Source organism: Furipterus horrens, unplaced genomic scaffold (genome assembly GCF_987537825.1).
Source record: "Furipterus horrens unplaced genomic scaffold, mFurHor1.1.pri manual_scaffold_21, whole genome shotgun sequence".
NCBI lineage: Eukaryota > Metazoa > Chordata > Mammalia > Chiroptera > Furipteridae > Furipterus > Furipterus horrens.
In genome coordinates this window covers 1,860,288-1,880,807 of record NW_028327191.1, presented here as the reverse complement: position 1 = coordinate 1,880,807, position 20,520 = coordinate 1,860,288, and the positions used below count along the sequence as shown (strand labels likewise).

At 57.6% G+C, this 20,520-nt stretch overlaps 1 protein-coding gene across 2 annotated transcripts; it reads right to left on the bottom strand.

Annotated features, from left to right (window-relative positions):
• Positions 1–1,253: 1,253 nt before the first annotated feature.
• On the bottom strand, positions 1,254–19,867 carry MOK (MOK protein kinase). Of its 2 annotated transcripts, none has more exons than XM_090265604.1 (9): positions 19,692–19,867; positions 14,341–14,455; positions 9,721–9,810; positions 8,473–8,543; positions 6,054–6,132; positions 5,896–5,944; positions 4,158–4,336; positions 3,280–3,381; positions 1,254–1,652 (listed from the first exon to the last, which is right to left on the bottom strand). In XM_090265604.1, the coding sequence occupies exons 1-9, from the start codon at positions 19,696–19,698 to the stop codon at positions 1,280–1,282; spliced, it is 1,065 nt and encodes a 354-aa protein (XP_090121730.1). In that variant the 5' UTR covers positions 19,699–19,867; the 3' UTR covers positions 1,254–1,279. The 2 variants fall into 2 exon arrangements, with proteins under 2 accessions (XP_090121730.1, XP_090121731.1); XM_090265605.1 differs by lacking the exon at positions 1,254–1,652 and adding an exon at positions 2,229–2,309.
• Between the last annotated feature and the right edge of the window lie 653 nt (positions 19,868–20,520).

The following is a 20,520-nucleotide window of genomic DNA, read 5'->3' as shown; positions in this document are numbered from 1 at the left end:
CGCTACCTTCTGGTGTGCGCCCCCACACTGCAGGGGCCTCAGCCCCGGGGCGGTGCCGCTCCCTCCGGGTCCGAACAGCGGGCGCAGCGCCGGGCTGGAGCATGACCGGCCGCTCACTGCCGGGAGCTGCAGCCTGGGCAGCTCCATCGGACAGGCCAGTCCCTGTCTCTGAGGACGGTCCTCCTGCCGCTTTAGGGGCTGTTTCTTGAAACAAAACACAGGTCAGCTGAGCATGCCGTGGCGTCTCCTCCGCGGAAATCAGGAGGAACGGGAGGCGCTTTGGTGCCATTTCTGCCTCATACAACTTCTTGGTTACGAGGTGTGACCAGACAGCACACCAAAAAGAGGTGGCCGCCCACTAGGTCCCACAGTGAGAGGCGAGGCACTGGGCTGGCTGGGCTGGTCAGGCTGGCCCAACCTGGGGGCCACGCTGTGGCAAGGCCATGGGGACGACTCCTGCCACCTCCCCAGATCAGCTGCTTGCTTGCACCTGCGTCTGTGCGGCTGGTGAACTAGGAATGGCCTTTAACTTTTTACATAAATGTTTTCATGGCGTGTAGACTATGAGATTCAAATGCCAGCGTCCACAGGTTGGCGGGACACTGCCCCCCACGTAGACGTCTTGTCCCCAGAGCAGCTGCGGCAGAGACCTGCGGTCTCCAAGCTGCAAGTGCTTGCTGCAGCTGCGCAGACACGCAGGGGCCGGGCTCGGACTGCAAGTGGGGTCCTGGTGGGGACCAGCAGAGGGACACGGTCAGACAAATGTCCAAGCAGCTGGGAGGGGCAGCGGAGGAGGGACAGCAGCTAGGGGGCCAGGAGAGGGTTGTCCACAGTTTGGGGTCTGAGCAGTGGAAAGGGAGTCGCCTGTACCCCAGGTGTGGGGAGGAAAGCAAGTGTGGGGGACTGATGGGGGTCAGCGGGCAGGTGGGCTCAGCGTCCTGGGCGGCAGCCTGGCTGCAGGTGTGTCTGTGCCTCAGCTCCCAGCTCCTAGTGGCACTTGGCACAGCTGGGCTGCATGCCCATGAGCGCCAGAGGGGCACCACTGTCATAGACTTGGTGCTGGCCCGGAATCGTACAACTGGGGGGACCAAGCACATGGTCCATGACCCAAGGTGACGGTGCTGCCGTGATGCTGCCTGAGCCACCTCTGTGACCTTGGGAGGGGATGCTGAGCGGGGGCCTCCAGGCTCACGGGCTTGGTGGCCACGAGGCAGCCACACTGAGATGGCATGCGCAGCCGGGGGCAGCCACTGGCTCGCTGGGCCACCGGGGCCTGGCTTTAGCTTCTCTGCACCCCAGCTAGGCGCGGTCTGAGGGCACAGGGAGTGGCATCTGGGAGGCGCCAGGGCACAGAACCTGTCCCTGGGCTGGAAGAAACCCAGCCCCCACCCCGTCTGGCCTGCTCACAAAGACGCTGTCCTCGACCCTTCACTAGGGGGGCAGGAAGGGCGGGGCACGCGGAACCTGCGTCCGGCCCAGGGGCGGCCAGCCCTGCCACCACCGCCTGCCTGGCCACGCCTGCTCCCTCGGCACTTGCCTGCTTTCTGCCCTCCTTGGGAATCTGCCACCTGTGACTGAGCAGCTCCGGGGCCGCGGGACGCTCAGGGAAGACAGCTTTTCCGTGACAGCCCAGTGCCTGCGTCTCTGCCGCCCTGCGGGGTGGAGGGGGTGGGGGGGAGGAAGTGCACGCGACCCACTGAGAGCCGCCGCAGCTGCTGCCTGTCTGTCCCCAGGCGCATCTGTCACGTGGGTGGCCACTGCCTCGCCTTTTCCACACGAACGACTGGAGGACCTGTTTTCCTTTCCTGTCTCAGTCCAACAGCCTCCGGGCCGGGAGCAGAGGGGCCTCCGTGAACCGTGGGTGCGCCCTGCCACAGGCCCCCCCCCTGCCCGGGCCTCGAGATCTGGGTCAGCGGTCAGCTCCAGGTCACACGCAGGAGTGGACAGGGGTGTGGACGCAGACACCTCAGGGCGTGTACTTCCCAGGCCGGTACACAGCGTGTGCTCGCACCAGGCACGCAGCCCCCCAGTCTGAACAGCGGAGCCCTCCCTACGCCCGCCCTGGCGCTGCTCACAGCTGCCTTTTGGGAGGATATCTGAGCAAAGGGTGGTTCAGACAAACAGCTGCTCAGGGACCCCCAGCCCGCCCGCGGAGTCATCCCGCGTGCCCACCTCTGCTCTCGGAAGTAGGGGTGCTGTAGGGCCTGGTGGGCAGTAATTCTCTCGTCGGGGTCATAGGCCACCATTGCGTGCAGCAGGGAGATGCAGAGCGGGGACAGACTGGCTGTCAGTGGAGGTATTCCTGATCCCTTTTTAAAAGGAAAATCAAAACTCATAGCTCTCGACCTGTATTAAAAGCCCAATGACAATAAACGGTCATGCCATTACTGAGCACGTGGCCGGTCCGTCGTCACGACCCTCCAGGGACCTGCACTGGGGTAACTGCTGGTGACGTAAAGGGGCCCGACCACCCAGTGTTCAAGCCACAGCAGGGGCCACACGGGAACGGCCCCTCACGGGAACCGTGGGCTCCGGCCACCGTGCTAACAGACGCGCGCTGGGCGCCAGAGGCGGGGGGACCTGCGTGTAGGGCAGGCGGCATGTGGGGAATCTGTCCTTCCCCCAGGTTTGCTGTGAACCTAAAACTGCTCTAAAGAACGGGCCTATGTTTTTAAAGAAAGGGTGGTGGCAGCGGAGTCTGCTGTGCTCTAGACGAAAGAAAACCGCTCTTCTGCAGAGGGACTCATGCCACGTTTCCACCTGAGAAGAGTGGAATCGAGGGTAAAGAAAAAGAAGGGACCCAAAGCAGCTGTCACCCCCTTGCCTTCCTTGGTCTCGCAGCTGCAGGGTGCCGCCCACACCTCAGCACACAGGGCCCCCCAGAAGCCCCGACTCCCAGCTCAGCTTCCTCTTTGACCAGCACAGAGCTGAGCGTCCTGCTCGGTGTCCAAGTGTTGGCAGTGCTGGGGTGGCTGTGTGACCCGCCCTGCACGGCCGCTGCCAGGGGCCCTCGCCCGCCGGAAGGCCGCGGTGCCAGGCCAACATCAGGCGACCACACCTGGCTGCTGGGCCTCGGCAGGATGGCAGGGACTCTCCCGGGACGCTGGTGGGACAGCACCCCTCCCACTGCGCCCCTGGGGCCCCAAGGAACTTGCAGCCTCTTCCGCAGCAGCGGGGACCCAAGTGGACTGAGGGGCTGTGTGGGCAACAGGGGGCAGCCTGGCCCCACCCTCGGCCCCCCTGCTGCCACACGGGACCCTTGGGAGCACAGGGACTCACTGTTGGAACTTGGTGAGGGTCTTCGCAGCAGGGGTGCCCATGACGTCGTGGATTTTTGAGATCTGGTCCAGCTCGTTGGCCCCGGGGAAGAGGGGCTGCAGACTGGAGGGGTGTGACACGGGGTGCGGTTAGGACAGTCCCCTCCATCCTGGCCAGGTCCTAACCCCGCATGCCCATGCCACCTTCCAAATTCATTCACAGCCTTGAGCGCGAGGGAGGGTGGTCTGCTGGCACGTTTGGCTTTAGTGAAACTGCAGCTCCACTTTCCAAACGTAACAGTCCGTTATCAACACGGATGACCCAGAACCAAAGGTGTGCGCACACGTCTGCAGTCGGCTGAGCAGATGAGAGCGGACCTGGGTCCCTGCCTGTGCTGGGCTGTCCCGTTCTCAGGTGTGTCACCGAGACATCAAACTCACCCCAGACAGTAAATGCACCCCAGTCCTTTGCAACCCACTGTGAGCCATTAAGGACCCCCTGCTCGGGCCGCTTCAACCGATGCCCAGTCCACCTTCTCCCTTCCCGCCAGCCCATGGCCCCGCCCAGGGGTGGAGCCCAGAGGCTGGGTGCGGGGCCGGGAGGATGATGAGGCCTGGGGCGCTGCCTGTGGCCAGGGAATCCGACTGACACAGCTGCACCTCCCCGGGCAGAGCGGGGGCCACCGCCCACGCACCGTGTGGCAGGTGACGGACGGGCCGGAGGCAGAGGCCCGGGGCTGGGGGTATCGGGGGAAAGAAGTGACTGATGGCATTCTGGTCTCCGTCAGCAGCAAGCAGGGAGGTGTGTTGCCAGAGAGCACGTTTTCTGCTCATGGGGAAGTGGGCACAGCCCCAGGGCGGCTGCGACCCCCAGCCTGGGGCGGCCGCGCCATGGCCCACCTGGCGATCTCGTAGAAGACGCAGCCGGCGCTCCACACGTCCATCTCGCAGCTGTAGAAGCCGTCGGTGAGCAGGCACTCCGGGGCCCGGTACCAGCGCGTGGAGATGTACTCCGTGTACGGCTGCTTGGAGTAGACGCTGCGGCAGGAGCCGAAGTCGCCCAGCTTCAGGACGTCCTGCTGCAGGGGCAGAGAGCGGGGGCAGGGCCATTGCTGAGCGGCTGCTGCAGCGCCAGCCCCTCACGGAGCCACGCACCGTGGGGAGTCACCAGCACCTACGCTGGCTGGTAAAATACATGTTACTGGCTTGCTCTTCATAAGCACCTGGAGGTGCCCCGGACAGGTAAGGAGGTGGTGCTTCTATTCAGTGGGCCATGTTTACAATTACTCTGGCTCGGTCTCACAAAGCTTTCCAAGCGTCCGCAGATACAGGAGAACGTGAGTCTTCGAGTGAGTCACATGGTCAGGGGTCGTGTCTCCAGCCATGGGGCGGCTCGGGCTGGCTTGCACCCTGGGCTCTTGGGAGCAAGTCAGACAGACCAGGGAGATGGGTGCTGGGATAGTCCTTCCATGTTCTTTACCCCTCACGCTCAGGTAATAAAACACAGGCTGCCAATGACTTTGAAGCCTCTGGCACATACAGCTACAGCAAATAATTAACATGGCATAGCTCTGAGCCAGGCGACTGGGAAAGCCCTGATGGCCTTGTGCCCCTGTCCCCACCCCCAGGACATCATGTCTACCTTGCAACAGAAGGTATGAGGCATGTTGAGAGGCAAGAAAAACGCAGTCCGAAGAGACAAAGCAAGCCTCAGGGAGAGGTCTGGGATGGTCACGCAGGGAGTTTAAAATGACTCTGATTCATTTGTTAACGGTTCTAATGGAAAAAGTAGACAGTGTGCAAGTTCAGATGGGAAATGTCAGCAGAGAGATGGAAACTCTAAGAAAGAACCAGAAGGCAACACTAGAAAAACTGTTTTAATTAACAAACATTAAAAATGACTTTGCTGGGCTCCTCAGCAGACTAAACACGGCCAAGGGAAGAATCCGGTGGCTGGGAGACAGGCCGGTCAGAACTCCCCAAACTGGAACGCAAAGAGGAAAAAGAACAGCAAGAACGGAAGAGAACACCCAAGGGCTCTGGGCCAACTTCAAAACGTGGCACACGTGCGACGGCGTGGACGGGTCCTGACACAGCGACGCTGGAGCAAAGAAGCCTGACAAGAAGGGGCCACGTTCTAGCTCGTTCCATCTATAGAACATTCTAGAGAATGAAAACTAACTCTATAAAAACAGGTCAGTCACTCCGTGCCTGGGACAAGCGACGGGGTAGGGGGACCCTCGCGGGGGTGAGGGACTGTGGTGGTGGTTCTGGGGGTGAACACACACGCCAAGCTCACCCAGGTGTTCGCAGTCCCTAAGTCAAGTTCAGGGGGCTCTGGAGGAGACAGACCGGAGCCTGAGTCCCGTTTCTCCCACTTTTCCATTTAGAGTGTTTAGGATGGTAATTTGAACGGACTTTGTTTTTGTATATAGTCCGAGATGGGTGCCTAAGAGTATCTTCTCAGATGTATAGCAATATAGATGACATTTATTAAATAAACCATTTCTCCAAACTAGGGGTGGGGGGGAGCTAGTGCAGACCTGGGGTCCAGTTATCTGGGATTGAAAGCACACCCGGTGGGAACTCTGTATTTTCTACCTCTATTCCACATCCATTTTCACATAAAAGTTCTTACCTTTATTAATATGTTTTCTGGTTTTACATCTCTGTGAAATATCCCATTTCTGCATTCAATATAAAAGGAAGAATAGCATTAATTGTACCTCATTTACTCAAATTCGTTTGCATTGCATTTTTCATGAAGTTAACACGTTTTAGTCACTGAGAGCATACCTGTGCATGTGGTCAAGGGACCTGCAGAGCTGGTACATGTAGTGCATAATTTTTTTTTCTGATAATGGATGTCTTCTGCCTGTACAATCAAGGAAATGACCAAATATGGTTACCAATGGTACTTACGTCCTTTGTGAACTAAAAACAGAATCCATTCTCACTTAATGACATGTAAGAATCTCACATCCTCTGTGAGAAATCCGGTGAAGTGGTTGCATAGGAGACTTGGAGCGTGCCTACGGAAGAAGCCATTTAATTCTCCTGACTGGCATGGCTTCCCCGGGTGACAGTACCCACGGGCTCTGGGTCATGAGAACAGTTGGGGTAAGAAGCCAGGAGAGGCTTGGTTTGACGCACCCAGCTCGGGCCTGGGGCTTCTTCCGGGATATTGCCCATCAGCTGCTGACTATGCAGCGTCAGGAGTTACTCGTAAACCCTGAGTTTTCCGAGGCTCCTGGCTGGATGGAGATTGCCATCTGAAAGTGGGATAGCTGCCCTGGCTGGTGTGGCTCAGTGGACTGAGCACCAGCCTGCGAACCAAAGGGTCGCAGGTTCAATTCCTAGTCGGGACACAGGCCTGGGCTGCAGGCCAGGTCCCTGCTTGGGGCATGTTAGAGGCAACCACACATGGATGTTTCTCTCCCTCTTTTTCTCCCTCCCTTCCCTTCTCTCAAAATAAGTAAATAAAATATTTTTAAAAAAAACCAAAAACAAAAGGCGTGACAGGTCAAAGCCTAACAGAAGCGCCCTGCTCTAGTCCCAGAAGGTGGCCGGCTGCTCTGCCTTCCGGGCCCCGAGGGCTCTGAGCACAGGCGGCACCGCCCAACCCCTGCTGAGCAGGCGCAGGGCTGGGCAGTCCCAGGCTCCCGGGCGTCCGTGTCGCCTGCCCCCGCCCTCCTTCCCGCAGGCTTCCTGCTCCCCAGCATCCCCCTTGTCCTGGTTCCAGAAGACATCAAGTTCACCTGATTGTCGTGTCAAAGGTGTGCGTCTCAAGCTAAGCGTTAAATCTGTAAAGCACCCGTTCTTCCCTACGATTCAGAAAGCCCTGCGCACAGCCCGTCAGCACTGCTGGGTCTGCGTTTCTCCACAGCCTCAGCCCCGGGGGAGGAGCCCACTCCCTCCTCAGGGGCCCCTTCCTGTCCCCCCACTCGTTGGCAGCCCTGGGGCAAGGACCTGGCGCCCGGAGGATCTCTGCCAGGTGAGCGCAGCCCCCGAGGGTCACGGCCGCCCACGCCTGTTAGTCTCTACCCAGTCTTCTCATTCAGAAGAGTCTCAGGACAGTCACAGGCGACACGGGTACCGAGGCGAATCTGAAGGGGACGTGATGACGAGCTCTGGCCTCTGCATCAGTCCTCGCGGAAGGACCAAGGCTGCCCGCGGAACCATCACACACACGCCTTCCCGCCAGAGACCAGGTCCCCAGGCCTGGGCGGGGCTTTGCAGGCCAGGATGGGCGGCGCGTGCAGGGGTGCCCTGCTGCCCCGCGACTCCACGTGCGCACACGCGTGCCCCGGTGCCTTCCCAGGGACGCTGCGGAGAGAGGTCAGAGGCCCCGACCGCAGGGGCGCGGGTGGGAGGGCAGGCTCAGTGTGGAGCCTGAGCCCGGGCCGGCACCCCCTCGTCAGCCCCGGCCGCGCTCCAGGACGCTCCGCTCGCCGACGCTGGCTCACCTTACGCAGGGGCTCGGACTTCTCTGAGCTCCCCCGTCCCCACCCGCACAGGGAGCTGGCTCCCCTGGGAAGCGTCAGACAGGGACAGGCACAGCAGCCACTGTTCGCTGACGGCTGCGAGCCGGGCGCCGCTCTAAGCGCTTCACGGGTGACCGCATCGAGCCCCACTCTGCCGGCGCCGCGGGCAGAGCCGCGCCAGGACCCGCCACGCGGAGCGCACGGCCTGTGTGCTCCGGCCAGCTCGCTCTTCTGACGCGGGACACGCGTGCTGCCTCCAAGAGCCAAGCCCGACGGCGCCCCCTGAAGCACTGGCACAGAAACCGCCAGGACATGTCGCCGGGGACAGAAGTGTGACGTCACCCCCACTCTTAACAGCATAGAGACGGACGCGGAGGGACAGCAAAGACATCGTCACTTCGCACCAACGCGCCGCAGGGTCCCGTGTGCGCCGAGCACCTGCCTCCCTCGCCCTCGGGCGGCCTCCGAGCTTCCCTGGCCGCCCAGCCGCCTGTCCGCCCTGCGGGGCCGCCGCTCTCCCGAGGGGCTTCGGGGGCAGCCGCCTCCTTCCGAGGCGCAGAGCAGACGCGCGTCCGCAGCGGCCAGGACACCCTCCCGGGCGGGCAGCCGGCCACCCACCCGCACGCAGCGCCTGCTCCGCGGGGACCGGCCCACCTCCCGGGAACCAGACCCGGGAACCAGACCCGGGGTGGCGCCCTCAGGTCTCGGGTCAGCGCAGTGGCCCCACGTACCTCGGATCAGCTCATAAACATTCATGTCCATAAGTTCGCATATTAGCGCAAGAGAGCCCGACTTCCTGTCGCTGAAGAAGAAAGCAGCGTTTTAATGTGTTTTCGTGTCTTAATCGGAAAAGAGCATCAAATATTTAATTCATCTGTAAACGTCTCTGCTAAAAACAAAGCCCTCCGACATCAGACCACGTCTGAAGGGGGACGACTGGAAACAGTCACGTTTTTACTTTGAATGCATAGCTCAGGCGGAATTAATTAAAAATGACAGCAAAACCCCGCCCTCCCCCGCCCGCCGGGTTACAGACGCGGGGGGCAGGGGGGCGGCCGTCGGGGCCCCGGCAGAGCGCACGGCCCACGGGGGGAGGCCAGCTCTCCGCGGTTCCGTCCCTGTGAGCCCCGGTGACGGGGACGCATTCCACGCGGGACGGGGCAGGGCCCAGCCGGGGAGACGGAAAGACGAGGGACGCCTCCCCTGTGGGCGCCGCCAGCTTCTCCTGAGCTCCAACAACCCTGAGAGCGACCCCCGCGCGCAGGCCGGGCAGCCGGGACCCGGCTCGGGGCGCCTCCCGCGGGGCCGGGGACTGGGGACGCCCACGGGCAGCTGGACGGGCGCTCGCTAAGGGCACGTGCAGACCCGCGGGCGCAGACGCTGCGGGACTGTCCCCCTGTCGCCTGCAGGCCGCGGTCTTAGACGGACGCCAGGAGGCCCCGCTGCCGCGACGCCCGGGTCTGCACCGCGTTTACAACGGCTCGAGCCTCCGAGGGCCGCCCGCCGCCCGGCAGCCGTCAGCCCCCGGGTCCGCGGCGGGTTGCAAGGCCCCCCCCCCTGGGGACCCCGGGGAAGGCAGCCTGGCGCTGCCCTGCCTCCCGGCCGGTGGGCCAGCCCCACGGGAACTGCTCTGCAGTGAGGCGGGCGGGGAAAGCGCCCCGAAACCGCGTCAGTTAGAGGGCGAAAGGCCACAGGAGACGGCAGGGGTGACAGCGGCGCTTTCTCGGCGGCCGCCATGCGCTCGAGCTGCCGCCAGGAGCCTGGGACTCGCGGTGCCTCTGTCACCCAAATGAAGGCCCGGCCGCCTGGGGACTCAGGGAAACGGCCCGGCCCCTGAGGATGGGACTTGGGATAAAACGATCGTCCCCGCGCGACAAAGCACACGTCCGACAGGGCTGCCGTGACTGCGCTTCTTTCTGAGACAGAGACTCCATCTCCGCGGCCGCAGCCGGCGCGACCTGGGGCCCAGTTATACTCACAAGACCACCTCGTGCAGCGTGAGGATGTTGGGGTGCGGGCTCAGGCGCCTCAGGGCTTGCACCTCGCGGAGGCCGTCCACCTGCTCCACGCTGTGGTGCAGCAAAAACAAGTCACTGGTGGTCGCTGAGGGCGGCCGCGGCATTCGGTCATTAAATCAGCATAATTGCCCACGATCACAACGGAAAACCCACAGGTACTTCCAGCAAGTTAATCCAGCCTTGGCTCTCCCATTAGCAGTTGAAGTTAAGTGTATCCCATTTCTGCATTTTCTCACGAAAACCAAAGTTCTTACAGCTTTGGACAGACATTTAAATTTTTCCCGTCTAAGCTCCCGGCAGAATACTTGGTAGTTCCTTTCACTATTAATAAACATAGACACAGATATTAAAATTTCCTATTAATCAATTTATGGGCACTAACCAACTGAGCGATGTAAATACCAGGTAAAAAGAACCATTTTAGTGCCCTGGCTGCTGTGGCTCCATGGAATGAGCACCAGCCTGTGAACCAAAAGGTCGCTGGTTCGATTCCCAGTCACGGCACAGGCCTGGGTTGTGGGCCAGGTCCCCACCCAGTTCGGGGTGCACGACAGGCAACCACATGTTGATATTTCTCTCCCTCTCTTTTTCCTTCCCTTCCTCTCTCTCTCAAAATAAATAAATGAAATTTGAAAAGTTAAAAATAAGTAAATAAAGTCCTTAAAAAATATGCATTTTACATTTCCGCGGACAGACCCACCCTTCCCTCTTATCGTTACTGAAGGCTGTACATGTTTTTCAACCTCCTCCACCTGGTGACAAGGGTGCTCTCTTCCCACGGCTCACACCCAATCACATGACTCGCTCCACCACCTAATTTTCATCCCAGAGGTTCTGGGAAAAAGCGATTGTAGGAATAACCTTTATTGGAACAGGTGAAATTCGGCCCTACTAGCTTCTAACACACAGTGCAACGCTCAGCCTGTCGTTTCATCATTTACCCGACAGCGTATCACTGTTTTAAATTGCTGTGGCTGACCATCCAAGTCTCTCCCGTGCCAGCCAGCAGATGGGAGCCTGATAGGTAAGAAGGGCCCGGGCACCTGCGGGTCAGATGCTTCAGACTGAAGCTTTAGGCCCGTCTTCCCCCCACGCATGCCCCCTCACACTCAGGACGACATTCAAAATGCTGGGATCCGCAAGCAAAACGCCCATGGTCATCACCATCCGAGAGACACGGCGCACAGTGCGGGGACGGGGCCCGAAAGGAGGGCCCTTCAGTGGCTGGAGGGGAGGCGGGGTGGCTGGGGCCAGGCGCGGGGGCAGCACCCCAGCGGCTCGGGACGCCCGGAGCAGGAGGCGTTCTCTGCTGCCAGAACGGGGTTATGCGGAGGGCCGCACTGCTGCACCCACGGCCTGACTGTAAAGCGGGCTGTGTCTTCATCAGAAAATGCAACCAAGTATGTAATTCGCCTGTAAGCATTTCTGTAAAAATAAAGCACTTACAGTGGGTGGATTTTCTGATATGTAAATGATAGCTCAATGAAGCTTTACAAAAATCTTACGAAAACCCACATTGTTTGGCATAGTTCTACTGAAGTCTTAAAAAAATGTCAGATGTTCTCCTTTATTTAGAAACCCTGTGTCTCTTTGTCTGGATCAAGTCATGTAGCCTTTCTTCAGTTACTTAAAAAATTCTACCTAAAATATAGCTGTACTTTTTAAAGAACAAATAAACCTAATGCCAGCTGGCCGAGACCCGGGGTCTGGGGGCTGCACCCCAGCCCTCGTCACCGTTGCTCTGAGTGCCACCGCTGCCACCAGTGCCCTCACTGTCCCTCTTGGGCAGCAGTCGACCCTTCAGTCTCGGCACCGAACCTACTTACGCGACCCATTCCACCGCTTCTCGGCCTTCACCAGCACTGACGGTGCCGCACCTGCCTCAGCCCTTCGCGACGACCCGAGACGGGCTCCTTTCACGGTGGTTACGGCCCCGCGAGCCAGAGCGGTCGCACAGCTCTTTCCGGTCCTGAGCGTGCGGTTTGTGCGTAAGCCTCTCGTGCACTGAAACCATATTTGTAAACGGAACAGTAGCGAACTTCAGTTCCCCTGTTCTCTCCACAGGACCGACGAGAGGAGGTCCTCGCACATGTGTGTGTTCTCTGTGCACCCGTAAGAGATTTCATGATGGGCGGCAGTTCCCACTCTGGGCTGAGAAGCCTACGGCTGTGCAGCTGCCCGGAGGGATCTGCACGTCTGTCCGATACATCAACTCCAGCCACGCTTGCGCTCCTAGGGTTCGGGCGTTTCTGCGTTGCAGTCAGTGTCTCGTGGGGGGTCAGAGACGTGCTCCGAAGCCCACGACTCCACGGTGCCGGTGGCTGGTGCCATGTCCGGGTCCGGGTGGCGCCCTGCTGAACCTTCAGGAGCCCGCGCCACGGGGACGCGGTGGGGTTCTCACCCCACTGCTGCATCGTCTTGGCGGCAACCAACAGCATGGCGCGGGGGCCTCCCCACAAAGGCGGCTTCGAGTCCCGGGCGATTTCCCTGGTGAACTATCTCACACGTTTAAGGAGGAAAGACTCCTGCTCGTTTCACAGAAGACGGGGTGGGACCTGCCAACAAGCAACAGTCCCACACGGACAGGTCCCACACTCAGCTCCGGCGCTTGCCGGCGGGGCGACAGCAGGCACGTCAGGGAACTTCTCTCTCTAGCCCATGGCTCCCTAATCCCAAAGGAGGTGCAGTGGCACCATCCCCGGGGGCGGCAGTGAGGGCTGGTGATGCACGTAAGTAACCCACCTGGGAAGGTGGGGGGGGGGGGTCAGCAGGAGCTCAGGCGCGAGTGCTGTCGTGCCTGGTGTGACTTCCTGTCACTGCTTCTCGGGGCTTCTCACACCACACACACCCCGTGCAAGGCCATTCAGACAGTGGGAAGTACAGCAGAGATGGATTTTTAAAGGAACCTAAAATTATTCTTCCAGTGAGTAAGATTAAATTGTTTACTGATGATGCCAGATACTCCAGAACTCTAAAAGCTAGACATAGCATCCTCACGGTTAAAAACCGAAACCAAACCAAAGAAGAGCGTTAAATTTCTGGATCAAGAATCAGTGACACTGGGACATCCAAAACTTATTTGCGTCCTCATCCCTAGAAATGACACCAAAGCAGTATCTTTCTAGAAGAAAATGTAAAGCCGTTTCTTCACGTGCTTCAGAAATAACAGTGATACCTTCATCAGCCGAGAAAGCTTACGGGCACTATGGGTCATTCCAGGTCTCCTGTGTTTGGTTTTGTTCGCTGCTTCTGCTTTTTACTTTTCAGTTTGAAACCATTGCAGACAAACAGAGGAGTGGCAAGGCCAGCACAGGAAGTCCCTGCCACCCGGCTTCCCTGGACAGTCACATCTTACACAGCAACAAGCAAAGCTAGATCAGCGCCGGGAAACTCTACCAGATAAACGAGACACTGTGCTGGAATCCCCCGCTTTTGCACAGCCGCTGTGGGTCCAGGGTGCGTTTCTCCAAGGAAGCAGCTCGGGGACCCGGGGCCATAAGCACACGGCGCGTCTCGTCCTCTGTCATGAGTGATTTGAAGGTGAAGGTGGGGCGGGGGGAAAGGTAAACAGAATGCAGCGCAGAGGAGGCAGTGACGGAACAGAGAGTGGCAGACCAGGGGCTGCGGTCCCGGCAGAGCAGCCGAACAGCCACACGCCTTGGGTGGTGAAGAAGGAGGAATCTGGACTCCAGCCTGGCTCTGCCCACCTGTGACCTCGAGGGACAGCGGTTGAGTTACGTCGCATCTCTAAGCACCTGTCCCCCTGCGCAAAAACGGGGGCGATTGCATCATCCCGGGGGGGACATCACAAGGATGAAACTTCTGTTCTCCACACCCTGGGACTCCACGCCCTGCCCTCCGCTCCCTTCTGATCTGGGAAACAATTTTTTCACACCAGGAGCCTGAAATCAAGGTTGATACCCCCAAACACGTCAGAAGGCTCTGCATCCACGTGGGAGAATGACTGCTCTTTTCAAAAATGTGCTTTAGATATTTAGAGTCTTCAATTTCTTTAATGTTAAAAAATAAAAATAAAAAAGCTGAGCTTCAGGCCTCTTTAAGGAAAAGTTCGGCAGGTGCAACGAAGCCAGTATTTACTTCCTCGTTCCGGCAGCGTGAAAAGGACTGCTCAGCGTGACGTGCACTAAGCAGCACGCGGGCCACAGCGGTCCCCCACGGGGCTAACCCACACCAGGGAGCACCCTCCCACAAACGGCAGACAGGGAACCAACACCTCCGGCCCTATCTGGAAACTTCAACACGTTAACTGGTTCACAATTAATTAAATCACAAGGGCGTCTAGTATACTGAGACTAAGGTTTCGTTATAAAAGCCCAACACACGACTCTGAGGAACACACAGACTGTTCAGAGCGAGATTTGCATCTACAATTTAAACTTCTGGTGACCGCCCACCATTAATTAATATTACAGCGAACCGGGACATACACACCATCCGGCGTGACGAACATAGGTTCGCCCGCAGCCCCACCGCTCACCGAGGTCTGGCTGCCTCTCCCACACCAGCACACGCACACGGTCCTCCCCGGAGACCAGGCGGCCCCCGCGCGCCGCCACCCACCTCTCGAAGTGCTGTCTCATCTGCTTGCACGCGTAGTGCTTTCCGTCTCGAAGGCTCTGCGTCCTCAGGACTTCAGAAAACGTCCCCTCACCTATCTTGCCAATCACTTTATAGTCTGTGAGTAAAAAGAATGAAAAAGCAAGGTTTTGTTTATGCATCTATTTTGTGCGCATTCGCAGACAGTGAACTTTTTGTCGGTAAGACAAGCCAGCGGCACATGGTGAGGACTGTCTCCTTTCTCCCGAGGTTCGGTGTCCCCTCCCTGCATGTGCTGGCAAGAGCACCTGGTCCCCTCGGCGCTCCCCAGGGCAGGGAAACACGTGACCGCAGCCTGGTGGGACGAGCAGTTCAGACCCCACAAGGTCTGGAGCGCAGAGGGGTGGGGGGTGCTGGGGTGGCTCTGGCAGGAGCGCAGGGGGGTCTGGGCGTTCGGCAGAGGGGACAATGCCCCAGCCACCTTGGGGTGTCCTCCTGAAGGTCGCCCTCTCTGGTCCCCCGGAGGCTGGCGCAGCTTCCTGATCCCCTGAAACTGGCGCAGCAGCCCCTGACCTTGCCCCACCGCCGCCATCAGCTACACAGGCAATGGTTTTCCAAGCCTCCAATTCTCTGTGGTGAATCCCTTCCTGCCTGAAATACAGCTCTGGTTTACCAGCCACACCCCGACAGAGGCAGACACGAGCATCTTAAAGTGGGGTGTGGCTGTCACCAAAACCTAAGACATGCAGCCAGCTGCCGAGAGCAGGCTGGCCCAGGACAGCCTGGGGCATCACGACACAAGACCGCCGTGTGGGCGACCGCCGCCTGCCCTGGGCCCCCTGTCTGCTGGGGTTAAGAGCCACAGGACAGAGTGCTGTTTCCAGGGCTCGAGAGGCCTAAGAGCAAGGCGCAGAAGAAAGAAGGCAGCCTAGAGAAGGAGGCCTCGAAGAGAACCCGGCGTGGAGAAGAGAGCAGAAACGTATTAAACAAACCAGGACCAAAAAGCCTGTCGCCCGCAGGTCCCAGACCCGCACCAGTGCCAAGCAGGCTTGCGAGGCTGTTCAGCTCCGAAGGCGGATGCCTCCTCCGCGCCTTTTTGATATGGCATATCTTTTCATGCCTTGTGTGAACTCTGATCGGAACAAACCAGCAGGAAAAGGGTTAATATTTTTTTAGAAGTAATAAATATTTTTAGAAATGATACGTAATTTTTAAAGTTCATATTCCAGTCCATTTCCTACGTGGCTTTTATTGATAAGCAGGTCTGAGTGCACACCACCATTAAAGTGCTCTTCAACTCGTCCTGGCCACGTGGCCAGTTAGTCCGAGCCTTGTCCTGCACACCAGAAGGGCTTGATTTCCATTCAGGGCACATGCCGAGGCGGCGGTTTCAATCCCCAGTCGGGGCGCTTGTGGGAGGTGATGTTTCTCTCTTTCTCTCTCCCATCCTCTCTCTCTAAAATAATAAATATATCCGTGGGTAAGGATTACAAAATAATAATAATTTAAAAAGTACTCTTAAATTTGGTTGTTCTAAAATGCTATCTATCTTCCTTTCCTTTTCTGTCACCTAGGAATTTTTGTGGCGTTAATACTCATCTTGGCTTACGTTATTGCATTTTGGCTATAAGTCAGTGGTTTTGAATCGGAGGGGTCAGCATAACAAATCTTCACTCACTGGCGAATGGATAGACCAGCCGCGACATAGTCATTCCATGGAACACCACTCAGCATGACAAGGACCCAGCTACTGTCCCCTGCTGCCGCCTGCACGACCCTCAGAGACATCATGCTAAGCGAAAGAAGCCAGACACAAAAGACCACGTCCATTATATATACATTTACTGCATTTCATGTATATGGAATTCTAGAAAAGGGAGCATTTTTGCAGGACCCCAGGAGTGAGGACTGGGGGGCGGGGTGGATGGCAAAAGGCACAGGGGAACTTCTGGGGGACACAGGCTTCTGCATCGTGAATGTGGAGGTGGAGACACAGCTGTGCACATCTGCCAAACTCATCAAACTGTGCACTGAAAAGAGGTGAATTTTACTGTGTGTAAATCAAACCTCCATAAAGCTGTTAAAATCTGAAGATTTCACCTTAAAAATTTCAAGTCAGAACTGTACAGTAAACTCAAATATTGGGAAATACTTGTAAAGGCTGAATGTAAAAACCCAACGCGGAGAAAAGGCATCGGTATAGCTGGCAGCCCATCAAATGGGGGAGGCCTTTAAAGCTGAAGGTCAAGGAACGAGGTCACCACCAGGGAAGGTCCGGGGGAGCCTGGCCGCACACCTGAGCATGCTTCCGCCGGACACTGCTCACGGGAAATGTAAAGGCAAACTGCAGTCTGAGAAGACATTTGCAACAAGTACGACGACATCTGGCATGTTTATGGACACACCTCTGTCCTTTCTGCGCCCCTGCCCGCCTCACAAGCCTGGCTTCCGTGGCGACAGGCGGCCAATCCTCCTGTTTGTTTGGTGGCACCAGGGCAGCAGCGCAGAGGGAGACAGACCCAGCTCACCGGAGGGCTGACGGCCAGCAACTGAAGGTCAGGCTGTGGCCGGAGGGCTTCAGATTTGAGGAGAGAAGAAGAGGGAGGTTTACACAGCACATTCCAACCTGTGTTTCCTCGCAGATAAGTTAAGCGCACGCACTTCCTTTAAAAACCAGCAGTCAGCTGTGTGCTCAGATGGGTCAGGCACAGACTCCGAGCGCACCAGCCCCGCTGGGGCCTCACCACCAACCAGCGCGCGTGGAGCCCACGGCCCTGGAGGTGGCTGAGCTGGAAAAGGGTCACTGCCCCCATGGCTGGTTTTGGGTATAGAACCAGGATAAAAGGCGGGGACCAAAAAAAGAGAGAAGCCTCCATGAAAAAATACCTAGGAAAGTACCTTCCTATTCTTCCCCTAGAGGATCAGGCGTATTTTCACAGGCCTTGAAAGTTAGACAAGAAACATGAAGACACACACAAAGCTGCGAAGGGCACAGAGCTGTGCTAGTAAATAAAACCAGAAACAACAACAACAAAAAAAAAAACACCCTGCCCCACATTAATGGGAATAGAAATAATAAACAGTCACAAAAAAACTCACAAAACCACCCAGCCCCAACCCAAGACAAAGAGGCTTAATATAACTGAATGAAAAAGGTGGAGAACAGGAAGACAAACGAGGCCATTTGTGCTCATTAAGATTCTATCCGCTTTTATTCAGCCAACGCTTGTTTGTCTAAGTGGAATCTAAGCCTCATTTAACTGTGAAAGTGGAGGTCAAAGTCACTCCCTGTGAAAAGGGAAACTTGTCCCCGCCAAGTGCAGACACTTGTATTCAAGCACTGCCTCTAAAGGCTTTTTCTCCTAAAGGTCTCGATCAAGGCCGGGGCTGCGCCGGCAGCCTGGGGCTCAGCCAGCTGAGGCACCAGGAGCCGGGGGGGCGGGGGCTGAGCACTGCTCACAGCGCACACGTCCCCTCCACCACTGTCAGGGACAGGGGCAGCTTCTGCGACCCACCCTCTTCAAGAGGTCCATTCCAACCACATCACCAAACGCGGCCAGGAGTCTGGGATAAAGAGGTCTGCGCCCAGTTCATGACACGTAGAGAGGAAGACTGTGACCTGAGCTGCCAGACATCACGAAGACACGAAAGGACATAAAAGTATTCCTAAACTCACACACATTTTAAATTTAAATGGCACCCTCTAGTCCAGGAAGTCCACTGCCAGGAACGTATGCCGCGTAAAGAAGCATCACCCTAGCAAGTTACGGAGCAACATAAACCATCCCCTGTTGCCTGGGGCACCTGTTGCAGGAACGAACACATGCAGAGAAGACGCACAGAAGATGTACGGAAGCACAGCTAAGAAAATGCTACCCAGGACTGCCTCAGCCAAGCAGGGGAGGCCTGAGGCTGACTTAGAAACTTCAGTTGGAACTGATCACAAAGCCAGTATTAGTTTTACTTAATTTTGTTTTAATTTGAAGGGGGAAAAGTTGCTAGTTAAAGCAACTAGCTGTAAAAAGAGAAGGCAGTGCACACTCCGAAAAAGAGAATGGAACTACACTATTTGCGGTACCTTGCAACTTTGATTCTATAGAAATACATTAATGGGGGTCAGAAAGTTTAAACCTCCCTGCAATTACAACAGATAATTTTTAAAATTCTTTCTGTGATATAATAACAAATTGTGACTGTCTTAAAGACACGTGCCACTCTGGCTGGTGTGGCTCAGCGGATTGAACACTGGCCTGCAAACCAAAGGGTCACTGGTTCGATTCCCAGTCAGGACACAGGCCTGGGTTGTGGGCCGGGTCCCCAGTTGGGGGCGTGTGAGAGGGAACCACACATTGGTGTTTCTCTCCCTTCCTTTCTCCCTCCCTTCGCCTCTCTCTAACAATAAACAAATAACGTTTGAAAACCACATATTAAAAAAAAAAAAGAATCCATGAATACATCAACAGGTGGAACAATCAATAACAAATTTTTTAAAAGAAAGAACAGTGTTGTCATGAAAGACACAAAAGGCAGGACACCGCGAGATTGAAGAACAAACAGATAAGACAACAAAATGCCGTTTGTGGTTTCTGGCTGGATCTGGAAGAAAATAACAGCACGCAGAAAGGACACTGCGGGGACCCCTGGGGAAACCTGAAACAGGCTGCACCCTGTGGCAGGACGTTAGCCGCGCCGTGACCGCAGGAGAACGACCTTGTTCTGAGCAGACCCTTGCTGCCCTGCGAGCGGTGCAGCGCTGCGACGCCTACAGCGAGCTCTCCAGAGGTTCGCAACAATCATACACGATTGAGAGCGCGTACGGGAGCCCAGCGCGGCATCCCGGCGGACGCTTTACAAGCCCAAGGAACTCTTCTGGCAACTGCTCTGCAGATTCGAACGCTTTCGGTATAAACGGTCGGAAAGGAAAGGCGGAGCACGGGAAGAACGGGGCGTGCTGGAAGCCCGCACTCCGAGCGGAAGCGCGGCTTGTCCGCGCCGCCGCCGCGGGCGCACGGAGGACAAGGAGACACGGAAACGGTACCCGGCGTGAAGGGGCGAAGGAGGTCCGTCCTCTAACACGTCACACGGTCGATGCCCCACGGACAGTCAGGGAGCGCCGCGAGTTTAACGTCGCAACTGCACCGACATCTTCTCATCTTTTCGCAGCAAAGGAGGCCGGAGGGTTCCTGCTCGTCCGGCTCACCGGCTCTCGCAGCCCGGGGAGGGTGACGCTGAGGGCGGCGAGGCCCGGGCCGCAAGGCCCCCGCCACCCCCCTTCGGCCACCCGGCCTTCCCGGACCCGTCGGCCGCCCCCCACCCCGGCCCGTCCGGCTCCCGCCACTCAGCCCCGCGTCCCCGCCCCTCCCGGCCCCGCTCACTCTTCATCCTCGAGGCGGACGCCGGCGACGACCCCTTGCCGACCCCTTGCTGGACGAAGAAGAAAGGGGCAGAGAGGGTGGCCCCTGGCCTCCACTCCTCGGAGACAGCGCCCCGTCCTAGGACCTCCGCGGCGGTCCCTCGTCGGAGAGCGTTAGGACCGGGCCGCCATGTTGTATCTCCGTCACCCTAGCAACCGTCAAGCCCTGACCATCCCGAGGCCGCCTCCCGCGCGTGCGCAGAACGGCCGGCCCGCGACCGCCGGCTTGACGTGCGCGTGCGCCGTGCGGCCCGCCTGTTGGGTCCGGTTGCGAAGCAACCTCCGTCGCCGCTTGAAAGCTTTTCAGTGTGGGCGACGTCCGCCAGGGTCGCTGTTGCCGGCCCTCCTGAGAACGCGCCTGTTAGGGACCTCGTTCCGTGACGGACGACCGCCTTGGGCTTTAACTGGGCCGGGGACGCACTCGTCGTCAGCTGCGGCCGCACCTGCGATGGAGCGTCTGCGAGCGAGTCCGGAACACAGCGGTCCGTTTGTAAGTTTTTCTTTTCAACTCCACCGATACTGAGCTCCAGGCGCTGTTGCAGGCAACTGGGGACCTAACGGAGAACAGTGGGGACAAGGTCCCTGACTTCTTGAAACTTACATTCTGCTGTAAAGTTGAAGAAATTAATATATGAATGAGCTATGTGCAAATATGATGACTGAGCAGGCAGTGACTTGGTCCTCGAGGACCGGGCAGCGCAAAAAAATAACCATCTCTGTCTGCACGCAGCAGTTTAGGAACCTCTTTGTCCTTTATTTGCTTATTTCATCCTTACTCCTCTGTAAGACCA

Bases quoted from the DNA above. Each gene is read 5' to 3' on its own strand.
- MOK (XM_090265604.1), bottom strand. The intron at 5,945-6,053 runs GTATGCTCTCAG...TATTGAATGCAG, and splicing joins TCCCTTGACCACATGCACAG to AAATGGGATATTTCACAGAG. The intron at 3,382-4,157 runs GTGGGCCATGGC...ACACCCCTCCAG, and splicing joins GTCTTCTACGAGATCGCCAG to TCTGCAGCCCCTCTTCCCCG.